This window comes from Nelumbo lutea, chromosome 5 (assembly GCF_056320005.1).
Source record: "Nelumbo lutea isolate HS-2025 chromosome 5, American lotus-T2T, whole genome shotgun sequence".
In the NCBI taxonomy this organism is placed as follows: domain Eukaryota; kingdom Viridiplantae; phylum Streptophyta; class Magnoliopsida; order Proteales; family Nelumbonaceae; genus Nelumbo; species Nelumbo lutea.
Genome location: NC_142688.1, coordinates 16,648,751 through 16,666,642, shown reverse-complemented (window position 1 = coordinate 16,666,642; position 17,892 = coordinate 16,648,751). Strand labels below are relative to the sequence as shown.

At 45.2% G+C, this 17,892-nt stretch overlaps 1 protein-coding gene across 1 annotated transcript; it reads left to right on the top strand.

Annotated features, from left to right (window-relative positions):
• Nucleotides 1-9,096: 9,096 nt before the first annotated feature.
• Nucleotides 9,097-17,324, top strand: LOC148850628 (14-3-3-like protein G-BOX factor 14 kappa). Its single transcript, XM_088943992.1, has 4 exons — nucleotides 9,097-9,845; nucleotides 10,024-10,146; nucleotides 16,867-16,983; nucleotides 17,122-17,324. The coding sequence occupies exons 1-4, from the start codon at nucleotides 9,357-9,359 to the stop codon at nucleotides 17,140-17,142; spliced, it is 750 nt and encodes a 249-aa protein (XP_088800118.1). The 5' UTR covers nucleotides 9,097-9,356; the 3' UTR covers nucleotides 17,143-17,324.
• The last annotated feature ends 568 nt before the right edge of the window (nucleotides 17,325-17,892 follow it).

The window sequence follows — 17,892 nt, the reverse complement described above, 5'->3', positions numbered from 1 at the left end:
GTTCACGTAGCGGCCCTCGAGGAACGGAACCCCCCAAAGAGACCAAAGACCGAAGAACCAATCTTCTTCACGGAGGACGACGCGCGAGGGGTCCGCTACCCCCATGATGACGCGCTTGTCATTAAGCTAAGGATCAGCGACTTCGAGGTCAGACGCATACTCGTAGATTCGGGCAGCTCAGCGGACATCCTCTTTAAATCTGCATTTGACCAGCTACAGCTACAGAGGAGCGAGCTGAAGCCCGCGAACACTCCCCAAGTGGGTTTCAGCGGAGAGGAAGTCAGGCCCCTTAGAAAAATAACAATACCTGTGGAAGTCGGCACATGGGCTTGTGCGGTCAGACTCAACCATGATTTCCTGGTGGTCGCGACCCCCTCCCCATACAATGCCATAATAGGGCGGCCGATCATGCATATCCTACGGGCGGTGGTCTCCACCTACTATTTGGCCATGAAGTTCCCTACGGACTTCGGTGTGGGGGTAGCGCGGGGCGACCAGCTCGAGTCCCGCAAGTGTTATGTTGCCGCCCTGAAGGGAAAAACCAAGGCGGCCGACGACCTCGAACTGGAGCGGCCTGCGGAGCAAGGTGCGGAACGAGCTTCGCCCACGGAGGAAACGGTCACAATCCCGACTTCGGCTACGGACCCAGCTCGCACACTTCAGATCGGAGCTTCCGTGGAGGAACCCCTACGAACCGAACTGGTGAGTTTTTTACTTCAAAATTTAGATATTTTCGCCTGGTCCGCGGCCGACATGCCCGGCATTAGCCCCGGCCTGATAACTCACAAACTTAATACTGACCCTGTAGTCAGACCCGTTAGATAAAAGAAACGCAACTTAGCGCCAGAACGCGGGAGGGCGGTCGACGAGGAGGTCGAGAAGCTCCTCGCAACAAACATCATAAGGGAAGTCCATTACCCGAGCTGGGTGGCCAACCCGGTGTTGGTAAAAAAGGCAAACGGCAAGTGGCGCATGTGCGTCGACTACACCTACCTGAACCGAGCTTGCCCGAAAGATTGCTTCCCCCTCCCCAGAATTGAGCGCTTAGTGGACGCGACCTCGGGAAATGAGTTGCTAAGCTTCTTGGACGCCTACTCGGGCTACAACCAAATCCAGATGGACCCATCCGATGAGGAAAAAACCAACTTCATAACCGAGTTTGACCTATATTGCTACAAGGTCATGCCCTTTGGACTAAAAAATGCCGAGGCGACTTTCCAAAGACTTGTAAATAGCTTGTTTCGGCCCCTGATTGGCATGAAGATAGAGTGCTATGTAGACGACATGGTCGTCAAGACTCAGTTTTCACAAGAATTAATACAAGACTTAGATTCTGCCTTCCAAATCCTGCGTCAGTTTAGCATGAAATTGAACCCCAACAAATGTGTCTTCGGCGTCACCTCGGGCAAATTCCTAGGGTACATTGTCAATCGGCGCGGTATTGAGGCCAACCCGGACAAGATAAAAGCCATTCTAGATATGAGACCACCTCGGAAAGTAAAAGAAGTTCAGAGGCTAAACGGCCGCATAGCCGCTCTAAGCCGCTTAATGTCCAAATCGGCAGACCGCTGCCTACCTTTCTTCAAAGCAATCAAAGGCAAAGGGTTTGAGTGGACCCAGGATTGCCAGCTCGCGTTTGACGAGCTAAAAGGTTACATCGCTAGTGTGCCAACCTTAGCCCGGCCCGAGGAGGGCGAGGTCCTAGAACTGTACCTCTCGGCAAGCGACGAGGTGGTCAGTTCGGTACTAATAAAAGAAACAGACCGGGTCCAGCGACCCATCTATTATGTTAGTAAAATTTTGCAGGGAGCAGAGACAAGGTACCCGCAGATAGAAAAACTAGCATACGCACTAGTGACAGCAGCTCGGAAACTCTGCCCATACTTCCAGGCTCACCCCGTCATCGTCATGACTGACAAACCTCTGAGACAAGTTTTACTCAAACCCAAGGTTTCCGGTCGATTGACGAAATGGACCATCGAACTCAGCGAGTATGACCTCCAGTACAAGCCAAGAACTGCTATTATGGCCCAAGCTTTGACAGATTTTATCGCCGAGTGCACTTTCAGCCACGAAGCCCCAGAGGTCGAGCCCGAAGTCCCTAGTTCGGGCGAACCCGGAGCTCCCGAGTCAATAGAGTCTGAACCCCGTGAAGTAGCAACCAGTGTGGCATCTCTCCTGGTCAGGCGAAACGCGAATTGGGATGAGGAGCCCTGGATCCTTCACGTGGATGGTTCCTCGAACCGGCAAGGCAGCGGAGCTGGAATAGTCTTATGCGGCCCGGGCGGCACAAAATTAGAATACGCACTACGCTTTGAGTTCGCGGCATCCAACAACGAGGCAGGGTGTGAAGCACTGATAGTTGGGCTGGATCTAGTACGAAAGGTAAAGGCAAAACACTTGGTCATCTACAGCGATTCCCAGCTCGTGGTCAATCAAGTTACGGGCGAGTATGAAGCACGCGAGCTTTCCATGATCGCATCTTTGGCGAAAGTAAAAGAAGCCCTGCTCAACTTCTAGTCACACTTCATCAGGCAAATCCCAAGGTCAGAGAACACTAAGGCCGACGCTCTATCCCGGTTAGCCAACACAAGTCACAACAACACGAGAACTGTGTACATAGAGGACTTACCTCGGCCTAGTATTCTCGGGGGGACAGAGGAGGTCGCTCCCGTCTTGGAAGCAGAGCCAAGCTGGATCGACCCACTCGCGAGCTTCTTGATAGAAGGAACCCTCCCTACAGAACGCAATGCGGCCAAGAGGGTGCAGCGCTAGGCAGCCAAATACGTCATAATAGACGAACGGTTATACCGACGGTCGTACACGCTCCCCTACTTGCATTGCCTGCGACCTGCCGAAGCCGAGTTCGTACTCCGCGACACTCATGAAGGCCTGTGCGGCGGACACTTGGGGGGCAGATCACTCACCCAAAAAGCACTTCGACAAGGATACTACTGGCCAACGATGAAGGCAGAAGCTGTCGAGCTCGTCAGAAAATGTGACAAGTGTTAGAAGCACGCCAATATCCACCATCAACCTGCCTCCGACCTCAAATACCTTGCCAGGCCGTGGCCCTTTACACAATGGGGCATCGACCTCCTGGGGCCATTCCCACCAGCAACAGGTGGAAGAAAATTCCTAGTTGTTGCAGTAGACTACTTTACGAAATTGGTAGAAGCCGAACCTCTAGCAACTGTTACGGCCCGAAACATACAGAACTTCTTTTGGAAGAACATAGTATGTCGCTTCGGGTTGCCTCTGATACTAATCTCCGACAACGGCAAGCAATTCGAGGATATCAAGTTCCAAGAGTGGTGTCGGAACATGGGGATTCGGCAAAACTTCACATCAGTCGCGCACCCGCAGGCAAACGGTCAGACGGAAGTAATGAATAGAGCCATCCTGTGCGGACTGAAAGCACGTCTGGATCAAGCTAAGGGATTATGGGCCGAAGAGCTACCAAGTGTCTTATGGGCTCACCGAACTACAGAAAAAACTGCCATGGGAGAAACCCCCTTCAACCTCACCTACGACACTAAAGCAGTGATCCCGGCGAAAATCGAAGTACCAACATTGCGACTAGAAACATATGACGATCGGACGAACGGAGACGAGTTACGTACCAACCTTGACCTATTGGACGAGGTAAGGGACCTCGCGCACATCCGAACAGCGGCATACCTGTAGTAGGTAGCTCGTTACTACAATAACAGAGTAAAGCAATGAAGCTTCCGAGTCGGTGACCTGGTCCTTCGTAAGATTATGGTACCCGAACCCGGCGTGGGCAAACTTGGACCAAACTGGGAAGGGCCCTATAAAGTAAAAAGAGCGCTCGGGGGGGGGCATACGAACTCGAAACCTTGGAAGGCAAACAAGTACCTCGAGCATGGAACATCATGAACTTAAGGCGATACTACCTATAAACCGCCAAGCGAAGTGGACGAAATCAGGACCTATGTGCCACGATGCAGAGCCAAGAGGAACCTCGGCGTAAACAAGCAAAGAAGTCGAGCATATTATCAGCTCGACAAAAAATCAGTTCACTGCAAAAAGCCTTCGCGGCAAAACAGGTTGCGGAAGTATAATAACCCGGACAAGAAAGTGGCATACAGTTCGACAAAGAATCAGTTCGGGAAAAAGGAACACTTGGGCGAAAAGATTATCTATTTCGTTGCAAGAAACAGGAGTACATTGGCCATCAGAAGGAACTTACAAAAAAAAAGGTTGTTACATGCCCGGAGCTACTTCTTCGCCATTAGAAGGCACTTCAACAACACCCGAAGGCCCTGCCTCTCCTTCAGAGTCCGGCTCACCATCGGTAGCATTGGCCATCTCCTGAGTTATACGTGAAGTGGATATGTCACTAACATCGAGGTTGGGGTACGTATTCCGGATCATCCACCTGCTCAGTTTGAACCCCCTCCTGTAAGAATCCACCATCAGATCGTCAAAACACGGAGAGGCAATGTAGTCTTCAAAGGCCTTCTTCTTGGCGTCTTCAATGCCTTGGGAAAAAAATTGTGTTCTCTCCTTGATGTCCTCCTGAAGATATTCGACTTGATGCTGCAAATCCAACTTCAAGTCCGTCATATGCTTGACAACTATCCCCATGGCCTCGGCGTCACGCTGAGACCTTGCCTGCCTGGCAATCGCGACGCGAGCAGCCTCTTCGGCAGCATAAGCGGCCGCCTCAGCAGCTCGGGTATTCGCCTCTGCAGCACGGAAAGCTTCTTCAGCAGCATGAGCGGCAGCCTCAGCAGCTCGCGCCTGTCGCGAGCTCCTCTCCACTTGGGCCGCTAAGGCATGAATTGAAGAATTCACCTACCGAAAGAAACAAGTGAGCAATAACAGCAAAAGCGTCAGAAAATGAAAAAGGCAGACGGAATCTAACTTACCACCATAGCATGTGTTACGGCGCGGCAGGCGACCTGATTCAAAGAAAGACCGGTCCACGCCGCGATCTCCTCAGGGAAAGTAGCCTCCCTACTCTTATGAAGAGCGTAGTTCGGCGTCAACATGCTCCTGAACTCCCCTTGAGCTCCCGAACCCGAGGGCCCAGCCTGCGTATGAGCGGACCCAGAGTGAGCAGGAGCACTTGAGTATGTAGGAGCGCCCGTATGAGTGGTCTCAGCGTAAGGCGCCCCGGTAGTTTCATGCATCGGTGGAGTCACCTCGGGCTCCCTGGGCAGATCCTCCGGCGTGTGGTCTGGAACTTGGGGCTCCTCATCCAGGGGCAGCTCGGTACGAGTTCGATTGGCGACCCGCTTCCTCCTCTTCATACCTTGGAACATACGCCCCCCACGAGTTCTCTCCGCGTCTATCACACCTGCAGAAACGAGTCCGACATCAGAAAAAGTGAAAAGAACAAAGCAAGCAAGAAACCGCATAGCTAGAAACCTACCCGAACTCAGGCCGGCCGCAATAAGCTTGGCCTCCGTTTAAGTAGTGATGGCACTTTAAACCTTGTCGTGCCCATTGCCGGAGGCCCTTCACCGTCTCTTTATCGAGAGTAACACCTGAATCAGGAGCGGCCTCACCCCACCCGGTCTGAAAGGGACATCCTTGTGCACTTCGCACATCGAAGTAGCCCCGCTTCCACGCCGGGACCTTATTAGGAAGATCGTGCAGAAGCTTAAAACCCTAGCGAGGAGAAAGGTAATACGCCCGCCTTCCCCTAGGAAGAGAACCCGCCTGTCTCTTGAGCATCAAGATGGAGGAGAATATCTCTAAGTCCAAGAGGAAATTCTGCTCGCAAAAAAGGGAAACTGTCCCCACCAGGTTCCGGATAGAGTTCGGATGAAGTTGGTCAATGGTGACACCGAAGTGGTTTATGACTTCGACGAGAAGGGGGTGGAAAGGAATTCGCAACCCCGCAGCGAGCTGCTCTCGAAAAATCACGATCTCATCAGGACCGTGTTCCCAAGGAAAGCTACCCGAAGGAATAAAATATGTATACCCCCCAGGAAGGTTGTAAGACATAAGTATGGATTGAAGCCCCTCAGGCGTCATGGTCGAGGGACCAAACCTGTCTAGCATCCGACCTCGGCGAGAGGTAGACGCCAAACTGCCCAAAGCGGCTCGGCCTACTGGTTCATAGTCCTCGAGTTCCACCTCAGGATCACTGAGGCAGTCGGGGGACACGGCTCGGTTGGTAGAACCTACGTCGGCCCTACTTGAAGAGTCGTCTGAGCTATCAAAGCTAGACATTGAGGAAAAGGTGGATTCAGGAAGGTACTCACCGGAAGAAAGTTTTGAAGGATTCGGAGACGGGAACAAGCCAAAGAACCTTGAAGGCTGTGACCAGCCTTGACGCGAGCTGGAAAAAACTTGGACGCGAGCTGAAAAGTTGGACACGAGCTCAGTAGACAAACCGCAGAAGTGACAAATCGACTGGGGTCCCCCACTATTTATAGCTACAGTAACCAAGAATCGACCGTGCAGATCAAAGACGATCCGACGGCCCACATTTTCACTGACCGCACGTCCCATAAGGTCGAGACGTGATTGGAGCACGTCTTTTCGAAAAGAGCAAAACGTCAGCGCACACCTTTTTGAAACCGACGTTGCGCCGACACCCGTCTTTCCGAAACTGACTGCGCCGCACGTCTCCCTGACAGCCGCCCGTGCACGTACAACAGTGGCACGCCTTTTTGAATGACCCGCTGTCACGTCCCAGCGGCGCGAACTTTTGAAATTTAAAACGCACACTGTCACAACCATTAGCATTTATGAGTAGCCACGTTTCCAGCCTTCTCGGAAACCGAAGAACCCTGGCAAAAGCAACTCGCGTAGTCAAGATTCGAAGGACGGGACAAATCCACCTACTACCTCGCGAAACTCCCCACACCAGGGCAAGACCCTTGGCACGAGGAGTGGGGGGCAATTGATGAAGGAAGATTTGGCCCGACCTCATAGTTATGCGGCACATGGCAGAAACAACAGCTCGGCAAAAGGGCCAAGCCTAAGGCGTGAACAAGGGGACACCAGTGGACCAAACTCCCTACGGGGCCCGAACTCACCCTTGGCCCAAAACCAGAGTAATCCGAACTGGCCAACCTTGTAACAGCTCGGGATATACCTCGCTGAACTGGCCAACCTTGTAACAGCTCGGGATATACCTCGCCGAACTGGCCGACCTTGTAACAGCTCGGGATATACCTCGCCGAACTGGCCAACCTTGTAACAGATCGGGATATACCTCGCCGAACTGGCCAACCTTGTAACAGCTCGGGATATGCCTCGCTGAACTAGCCAACCTTGTAACAGTTCGGGATACATCTCGCCAAACTGACATGCCCTATAGATACCTCCGAACTCAAGACTTCGCCTCGCTCACCACTCCGCATCACCTTCTGGTCACCAAAACCAAACAAGTCGTACCATGCCTGACACTGAGGAAGTCCGTGCCCGAGGGCGCCGCACTTGACTGACTTGGGATCTGACGCTTGGCGGCTGCACTCTAAACGACCACCTGCCACCGCCACTGACACCGCCATCTCCAGTTAGAGAGGCGGTTAGGCAGTGACGGTTCTGTCCCAGCAGAAAAGACGACGGCCGAATTGATAAGCGCAAGGGTAATCATACCCGACCTGACAAGGGCCTCGGAGCGAGTGCGCGAAGTGATTATAAGAGCCCCCTGCCCCCAACAAACAAGGTATGCAAACTTTGCGCTATCTGGTGTTATCTTGCTTTTGAAGGATTCTAACTTGAGCTTCGGAGCCGCTACACCGAGTTCCCCCCTAGAGCTTCCTCATCTCCTCCGTTTCAAGTTCCCTGCTACCCAGTTCAGAAGCAAGGTCGTTGACAGCTAAGACCGGCCGGATCGCGCTTCATCAGAAATCAATCCTCGTAATTTAATGCATGAAGGTAGGCTAGATTAGAGTTTAAGACAAAAGGCAATAAAAAGAATATAAAAAAAGTTCACGTGGATATTTTGATAATTTAACACATTCCATCATCTCACTTAACAGTTAAGGAGTCTTTGTCTCACAACTAAAGTATAGGTCTTTGTTCCAAATTAAAGTATAGCCTTATAGGGGTCTTTGTCACTAACCCTAGAGTAGGGAAATCTTGTAATTTACCTATTAGGTTGTGTTCTGATTATTTGCGATGTAAAACCTCACCACTGATTCAGTTTTATCGGTGTTTGTTTCCAATGTAAATCAAGACCGTTGTAAAACGTCACCACTGGTTCAGAAATTGTTGGTGATTGGATGGAGTGGAGTTTTACATCATATAGTGAGTTTCACATTTTTCAATGCTCAACGGTTCAAAACTTTGAAACAGTTTGATGTGACCGTGGATGAGGTTTTATACTGAAAATCATGGTTTTCAAAACCGGACCTGACCGGACAGTTGGACCGGAAAAACCGGGAACCAGTCAAGTGACTGGTTCCATTTTTTCCCAAAATCGAATTTTTTGTCAAAAATCATTGATTTTGGTCAACAAACCACTAACCCAGGCGATAAACCATTCGAATAGTTGACCGTTTTAAATTTTTTTATTAATACAGGCTGACTGTTCGATTCAAGTGGTTGGACTGTTCAACCCAAAAGCTGGACCTCTGACCGGTTCATTCTCCCGGTCAGTTTTAAAAACATTGCTGAAAACAAACACAGCCTTAATTTTCGATGTTTATGCTGAATGCCGATGATCCTGTGACGAGGAAGCTGTAGAGTGAAAATAATATTTAGCCTTACTAGTTAGAAAGTTGAAAGTAGAAGACTGGTCTATGAATGATGAATGAGGAGGAATAATGAAAGCAAAGCATAAAAAGATAAGAGTGGCCTGTCTTCATCCCGGCCCCGTCATCGCATCGTCGGATCAATGTGGACGGTGGTGAGTCGTGGCGGCCCGCGAGGCGTCAACTTGGGGAGTATAAGATTAACAATTTGACAACTCTCAACTCAACTCTCTAATGTAATACCTGGTTCAACCAATCAAAACCCAAAGAATCAGATTTGGATAATGAGAATTGACTATTGAAAACCGCACTTGGTTTGTTGGACCGGGTTTCTTGAACCAAGGACTCGTGATTTGATTTGTCTCTTTCCAGTTTCCACGAAATTTCATGAGGTAACCGGGTCTTTTAACATATTTCTTCATGAAGATAATTAGACCCGGTTTCGCTTGCTGGTTCGCTCCTTCAGTCTTATTAAAAATTCTACTAATAGACTAGAAAAGTACCAAATGGATTCAACTGGTTCAGAGTTGTGACAAGAACATAAAAGGCAATCAATCACTCCAGTAATTGGTAATATAAGCTCTTCAAAGCTCAAATCAAAGCACATAACCAGTGGAAATTTTCTCTGTTTCTGTTGATTTCTTTGAAATTCTTCTCTTAGTTTCGTCCCCAATGGCGTGCGATAATCTAAGCAGAGAGCAATATGTTTACCTGGCCAAGCTCGCCGAGCAGGCCGAGCGATACGATGAGATGGTGAGCTACATGGAGAAACTCGTAGTTGGATCCTCTTCGGTTGGTGAGCTTACGGTCGAGGAGCGAAATCTCCTCTCTGTCGCTTACAAGAACGTGATAGGATCTTTGCGTGCCGCCTGGCGGATCGTCTCTTCCATCGAGCAGAAGGAAGAAGGGCGCAAGAACGAAGAACACGTGGTGCTTGTCAAAGATTACAGATCGAAGGTGGAATCGGAGCTGTCTGCTGTCTGCGCTGGTATACTGAAACTCATGGATGCACACCTTATTCCATCGGCCTCCGCCAGCGAGTCCAGGGTGTTCTATCTCAAGATGAAGGGGGATTATCACCGGTACCTCGCTGAATTCAAGGTCGGAGCCGAGCGTAAGGAAGCGGCAGAAGATACCATGCTTGCTTACAAGGCTGCTCAGGTACTTACAAGGATTTTATTTTTCTGGTATATTGCCTGATCTTTTAGGGTTTGGATGCGTAACTATTACCAAAGTCGAAAATTTGGAGTGATATACAATTATTGTTTTTTTCTTGGTACATCAATAAGGCCATTAATTTTTTTTTCTCTGATTGCTCTTTTTGTCATTTTGGCTAAAGGATATTGCGCTTGCTGATCTTGCCCCCACGCATCCTATAAGATTGGGGCTGGCGCTCAACTTCTCTGTGTTTTACTATGAAATACTCAATTCGTCTGAGAAAGCTTGCAGCATGGCAAAACAGGTTTGATCCAAGTATCCAACCCCTTATTTGTTTATAAACTCATAGAACTCGCATCTTCTACTTCCTCATTCCATTTATTCTTGGTTGTTCTGGTTTCTTGTTTGAGCAACGGCATAAATTTCCACCGGAGTATACGATTATTGCTTATTTTATAATTTAGAAGGAATATAGATGTTCCTGGTTTAATCCTATTAGATCTTTGTATAAAAAGACTGACCTTGTGTGCGTATGTATGTGCGCGCACATGCTGACATGCACACGTGTGCATGTGTTTGTGACTTTGTGTGTGTATGCGCATGCGAATGTACTGACATTTTGATTTTAGTAAGCTCAAGAAATAGCGTAAAAAAATTGATTTAAGACGGTCAAAGTTGTGATAAGCCTGAGCTCTCTTACGAGGATTTCATAATTGTTATATTTATAAAGCAACTTTGTATTTGATGTAGCGCGATCTGACCTGGCTTCCAGACGGACGGCGGACTGAACCTACAAGGATATCAGAGAACCCGGGGATGCTAACCCGGCGAGGTCGCTCCGATAGGCTAGTAGCAAGCTAAAAGTGCTTTGAAAGTAGAGAGCTTGAGAGCAGGAAAATCACGCATACCTTGCACCTTGCACCCCCGGGGGTTGAAGCCTTTATATAATGGAGTCCTCGCGGGTTTCACGGAGCGATTCCGGGATCCTCGTCACAATGAGATCCGTTTCCGCATAAGTTGGGAGATAGTGCAGCCAACTGATAGGGTTTATCGAGTCCACCCGAATCCGTCGGGGGAGATAACGCTGGCTGTTATGCGGCGTGATCCCGTGAAGTCCGGGAACCGTCGGAAGGATTTTCGGGATCCTCACAGTGGCACATTGGTATCCCCGAGCTGACGCCTTCAAGTCCCGAACTGGACTGAGTGTCAAAGTGCCTTGGCATCGAGGTGTTCTTGCTGTGATTTGGTACCGAGGCAATCTCATTTCGAAGTGACCTTGTCGGGAGGTCATTTTAGCCCGGGGTAAATGGGTACTCGAGCTCGTTCTGCTGCGGGCTGGTCATGCTGAGCTGTCATCTATTAGTCAGGCCACATCCACGTGTCCCCCTGTTATGAGGTCGGGCCAAATCACCCTTTGTCAGTATTGTTTTGCTTTCTTCTAGAGAAACTATAACTAGCTTGGAGGCTATTACTTCACAGTATGAGATTTAGGAAACCTATACTCAAACCATTTCCTTAACATTGCTGAAGTAGATATACCAGTTATGAGCAATGTTATGAAAATTGAGAGAGATGACAACCCACTTGGACAAGGTTTTCATGTTTCAGCAGTTGGACCCATGATCTTAGAGTAAAGAACTAAAAATATGAGGAAAATGATAGGAAAAACATAGTTTTTCTCTGTGTGTGAGTGAGCGAGTGAGTCTGTGTGTTTCATTTTGTCAAAGGCTTCCATATAGAGGTACAACTTGGGTGGGCTCAGGTTGTGTTTTATTAAATTTTGAATGGACCTGGTACGAGGGTACATGTCTGATGCAGTGTAAAATCTTCAACTCAGGTACCCAAGTTGTGCCCCTACTTCCAAAAAGCCACATGTGGTGCAACCACATGGCTGATGGTACTGAACTATAGAATTTTCTACATCTGGCAACTAAAGTTTCTTTTTCTTGCCACATGATTTGCAAAAATGGCAAGTGTAGGGTAAATGTTGGCATAAACAAAACCAAAGCAATTAAATCTATCTGCGTAAAAAGTGCAATTTATTTATCGAGCAAAAATACTTTGCAGCATATTTGTCTATTTGGTACAATATCATTCATATTAGTGTCCATATGCTATTTTCAAGAATTAGAAATCATCATATGCATAAAGAATGCATTAATCAGCTGAAGATGATGAAAATAAATGTAGTGATGATCAAATGATGATAAAAAATGCAGGGTGCTCATATTGACATGAAATTGTGAGTTGGTTCAAAATTGTAATGAATCCTGTTTTAAAGGACCAGCTACAGTGTATTATGTTTTATCACCTTAATCCAAATGCTTCCTAGAAAGATGTAACAGTAAGCTGTTAAAAAATGGCCTTTTATTGCACATGCAGTTATGCTGTCTAGTAGCATTTATCTTTTAGAAATGTTGCCAAAATTGCTTAGCATGCTCAATCATCGTCATGTTGCCATAAAGAACCGAGAGCACTGCTAGCATTAGTGCATGCCTTATTTTTTATGGAAATGTCAAACAACAAGAGGGGAAAACATAAATAGAGTTTTTTTAAGGAAAATTACAGGGAACTATCCTGTACTTTGGGGGTTGTGACACTTGGGGTCCAAACTTTCACTTGTGACAGAGAGATACATGTACTTTAAAATTCCAACACGCAAGTCCAGCCATTAGCATCCCAGCCCTTTGTATAATTTTTGAGATTGTTTTGCCCTTCTTCGTTGAGTCTTTAAATCCTTCAAGCAATTCTTGTGAATAGGGACTCCATCCTTTTGTATTCCAGTATCCCTCCTTCCATCCTTCTTGTCCGGGATTTCTTCATTTTCAGTTCCAGCATTCATCATTTCGTTGGTGGACCAAAGGTTTTAGACACGATGGGTTGCAGTCTCATAACCATGGATGGGCATTTTGGTAAATTTACCCTCACTGTAACGTTTTAATCCCAAAGTGTAGGGTAGCTCTCTATCACAAAGTGAAAGTTTGGGCCCTTAAGAGTCACTACCCCCAAAGAACAAGGTAGTACACTGTAATTTTCCTTTTTTTTTTTTTTGGCAAAATAGAGGGGGTTAATGGGTGTCATGTCTTGTCCTTTTGCAAGTTAAGAGGTCTGTGTTGGACAGGACTTTGGCAATGACATCTGCCAAAAACCACAAAGGTTGTCTGGAATACTGAGTTACTGACCCATACAAGGAGAGAGGAACGTGCATGACACAACTGACACATTTACCCCCGGAAAAACACAGCCCTCTAGCATGGTGCATCTGTAACTAATGGATGCCATAAGAAATTTGAGCTGTTTCCCCAAGATACATGGTGAACCATTACCACTGTTTCCTCCCATAAATTTGTCTTCTTTGACAGCATAATATATTAATGTCATGCAAAACCAAATCTGTATTGTGGTTGTGGACAGGAACCAATTCTTTATGTCTAGTGATGCTTAAATCCATCATATATATATATATATATATATATATATATATATATTGATATATATGAATCCATCATGTTTTCAAGCATCAGAGAAACATCTCCAGAAGTTATCCTCCTCAAATAAAGAGAGGAACTCAAGGATCTTCTCAAATAAAGAGAGAAGTTCGGAAGAAATAATGGAGATCATCCACATTAGGATGGTACAATGGTTGAGAACATTGGAGCTGTTCAAAGTGTTCTCAGCTGATGAGCTGTTAAGGAATTGGAAGGAGATTGCAGATTCAGGTTTATGTAGAAAGATATTAAAAGTGTGCTGGACTCCTCCACCCCTTGGGTTCACTAAGCTGAACTTTGATGGCAACTGCATAGGCAACCCAGGTCCTTCCGGAATTGGGGGTCTGAGAAGGGATGAAACAGGGAACTTGTTAGCCTTGTACTCTGGGCCGATTGGGGTGGGTGACTCTTTGAGGGCTGAGATTTTAGGAGCTATTGAAGGGATACAAAAGGTCAAGGAAATGAACATAAAAAAAGGTGGTTATAGAAGGCGATTCTGAAACGGTGGTGAAATGGCTAAAAGAGGACAGTGCTATGATGTGGCAATACAGCAATGAAAAGAGGAAGTATAAGTGGTTAACCAAGGACATGGAAATTCAATGTACATGGATAAAGAGAAATGCAAATGCATTGGCTGATGGTTTAGCTAGGCAAGGGGTAAATAGAGATACATTATTTTGGGCTGTTCTGTAATCACTGCATGGTCAGAAAGTTTCTTGGGTAGCTGGAGTTAAGACTTTTTAGCTCCATCCCTTTGTAAACCTGATTTTTATTATTAATAAAATTTCACTGTTATTGATAAAAAAAGAAGAAGTTATCCTCCTCAAATGGTTTAGAAACATGCAATTCCTTGTTCTGCTGATAAATGACTAGACTATCACTAAAATGAGGGAATCTCCAGAATATATGCTATGCAAATATAATATAAATAGGTTGAAACAGAATATATGCTATGCAAATATAATAATAATAGGAGTGCACTAGGGTACACTTAGGATTTTGAGATCAAGAGATAAACTCAATGTGACCTTTCTGATATTGTTTGATAACTCATAGCAAGGGAGGGATTTAGGAGGATGTCATCCATAGAATTGGAGCATGATGCGCAAAATGGAGAGGGTGCATCCAGACTTCCAGAGGCTTATGTGATAGATGGTTACCACTTAGATTAAAAAGGAAAGTTCTATGAAATGGTTTTAAGGCCAGCTATGCTGCATGGAGCAGAGTGTTGGGCAGTCCAGAAATAATATGTCCAAAAAAAAATGTTTGTGCTTAGATGGATGAGTAGGAAAACTAGAAAGGATAGGGCCAGAAGTCATTTAAAGGAACCTAGGAGTACTCTAATAGGTTGCCAAACTATTAGACCTCTTGCAAAACATCAAATCAAACCTTATGGAAGCTGATGACAGTGTATGACAGTGGGAGAAATCAGGTCAATTCATTGTTCAATCTCTTATGGTAGGCTGGATTCACTGCAGCCAAATCAATTTCCTAGGGATAAAATGTGGAATCTCCACATCCCATCTAAGGTGGCTTTCTTAGTGTGGACAGCCTCACTTGGTAGATGTTTGACAAAGGATCATTTGATCAGAAGTGGGATGCTACTGGATAATGATATCTGCTGCTTATTCAATGAATGCTTAGAATTGTCAAGTTGCTTCTTTATGTATTTTAGTTTAACTCATCACTTATGGGACCTAGCCTTACAATGTTTTGGGGTACTTTGCCAGAAACAGTTCTGCAATTACTTAAAGGATGGAGATTACAGGGGTTAAGCAGAAGAGGGAAGGTTTTATGGGGTATTTTACCTGCTATTGTATTGACAGTGGAGGAAAAGGACTATGCACATTTTTGAGAACAAACACACAGATATGTATGTAATAATAAGCAATTTAAAAGGGCTATTATGTTCATGGATAAATAAAGAAATAACTTTTTAGGAGTCCAGCCTAGTTCCTTTTTTGTTGTTTGTCATACCTTTTTGCTTTTTTTGCTTTTTTTTTATTTTTTTATTTTTTTTGTATATGCCTACTGTACAGTCTGTCAATGTACATGGACTGATTGTATATTTTTGCTGATTTGGATTAATACAACATATTACTTTCCTTTTCAATAAAGACTAGATTATGTGCACAGAAGACCACCTACAGAACCTGTAAGAAGAAGTGGTCTTTTACAAGTTAAAGGGGATAGAAGGGCTAGGGGCAGACCAAAAAGGACATGGACCAAAGTAGTAAGAAATGATTTAAGTGTTGATAATTTAACATTGGATATGGCATTAAAAAGAACATAATGGCATCTTATTTGTTGACACTATATAGTCTTCGTTAAACCCAAAATTCATCATTGGCACTATACTGAATGAGATATCATAGTTGGTGGCCTCCATGAAATGCTTATATAATATAAATGAAGACAGTATGTCAGGTTGGCTGAGGATGGTAAGTTGGTAATCACGTCCTAGGAAAACTTGAACATAAATCAGATGCTGTAGCCATTGTCATTCACCCAGATTACTCTAGTCTGTTTCATGTTTTAGATATTATTATATATCATGTTACTGCATTTCATGCACGTAGCTATTTCGACTATTTATTTTGTATTTTTTATGAACTAAACTCTATTTATTTTTTGGTCTTATCAGTTGGTTGAGGTTATAGAGGCTCTGAATCCATATCTAATGGTTGTGCATGGACCATATGTTGCTTACCTAGATTACAAAGAAATGTCTTAGTTGCATAAAATATTCATGTGATGTCTGTCCTTTTTTGTGGTCAGGACCATCTTACAATCAACAAACCATAGGCATGACTTAGATAATTATATCTGATGAACTAGATTGGTTAGGTTGGAGAGAAAGATAAATAGGCATTAGATTGGATTTGCAAAGAACCAATGTTGGAATGTGCATGCCTTGAAGAGCCAAGATAAAAAAGTTGGAAGACAAGTGGCTTTAACATTATTAGGTTAAAGAATATGGGAGCCAAGTATTCTATCCAACCGGCAAGCTGCAGCTGATGCACTTTTAGTGTTTGTCAACTTTTCCATCAATTGGGATGTAGGAGTAGGAAGGCTATGCACATTGGGTGGTTTGGCAAACTGGAGGAGAAAAATTATAATGTATATGATGCGTGTATTTATGTCAAAGAATCAAGGAGAAAAATTACAAGGATATGCAAATGTGGCCCTCGAAAATCCATGGCGTGTTGGGATTGAATGTTTGCTTAATTACAAGATAGTGCATGCAACAGCGGTTGTAGCCAGTTGTGAAAGAGTTTAAAGGAGCAAAGATATTTCTTTGTGAACATGTCATGACTGGGAGAATATATTTAGGAAACGAAGGATGCGACATAATATCATCAGGAATTGAAAGATAATTACTTGTGGGGAAAACCACAACTCTATTAATTGATTACAATCTTAAAAGTTTAGTGCTATAATCACCTTCCTGTTAACCATGGTTGTTCTAGCTTTTCAAGTATAGTTTCATTTGTGTTCCTTTCATTTTGATTATTTCTTTTATTTTTTATATGCAGGCTTTCGAGGAAGCTATCGCTGAGCTAGACACATTAGGCGAGGAGTCGTACAAGGACAGCACTCTCATCATGCAGCTCCTAAGGGACAATCTCACCCTTTGGACTTCAGACGCGCAGGTAAATAATGTGCCTTGAACATTTAAGTAGCAGGTGTATTTATTTTGATACAATCATGCATCTGCAGCATTTTCTCAACTCATTTTTGTGTATGTTCATCTGAATATGACCAAATTGCCATAATATTTGTATCTACAGGAACAATTAGACGAAGCATAGAAGATGTTAAAGGCTGGCTGGCGGGTGCAGGTCATTCTTCTCCTCGAGGGAGGTGGGCGTGAATGTCATTTTCTATGTAATCTGGCATATACGACTGATTAATGTGTTTGTCTTCACCCTACGAAGAACAACCCATGTAGTTTCTCTAATATTCGAACTAAACAATGCTTTCAAAATTTAAAGGATGATTCAGATAGGTAGTCCCTTGACAGCTCCAAGTCACCATCACTTGACGAGCTTTATCTGTGTATCGTTGCCACTATTTTGTCATACCGGCCGTCCCCCGCACTGGAAACCTTGAGCCAGAACAACTCCCTTTAGACAGAAATTACATTCTTGTTACGAGAAATGTATTGTTTTGCAGAGTACTTCGCTCACGTTTAGGTAGTCACACATGGAGAACATCTCATCCTCTGCGTATTATTATGCAGGGGGAGATGTTTCCAATTCAGGGGGTAGTGTGTTGTGGGTAGAGGTGGGCAGAGTTCTCGTGGTAGGCGATCCAGAGTCTGTTTTGCAGCACTAAAGCAGTTGTGCGGTGAACGATACACAGCACGAGCAATCCAAATCATGGGAGAGGACGAGGTTTAGGCTGCATTTGGTGCTCTTATGAATACTTAATTGCAAAAAAGGAGATTAGTCTTTAAAGTAGTTGATGGAAAAAAAAAAAAAAAGAGGGAAACGACAATTTTTATAAATATTTTGAGAAATGCATCGTTGATTCGTTGTCATTGTCATTTAAGCCTCTTT

Excerpts from the sequence above, each read along its gene's own strand:
- LOC148850628 (XM_088943992.1), top strand. The coding sequence starts at position 9,357 with ATGGCGTGCGATAATCTAAGCAGAGAGCAATATGTTTACCTGGCCAAG. Across the intron at positions 9,846-10,023 it reads TTGCTTACAAGGCTGCTCAG|GATATTGCGCTTGCTGATCT; the intron begins GTACTTACAAGG and ends TTTTGGCTAAAG. Across the intron at positions 10,147-16,866 it reads CTTGCAGCATGGCAAAACAG|GCTTTCGAGGAAGCTATCGC; the intron begins GTTTGATCCAAG and ends TTTTATATGCAG.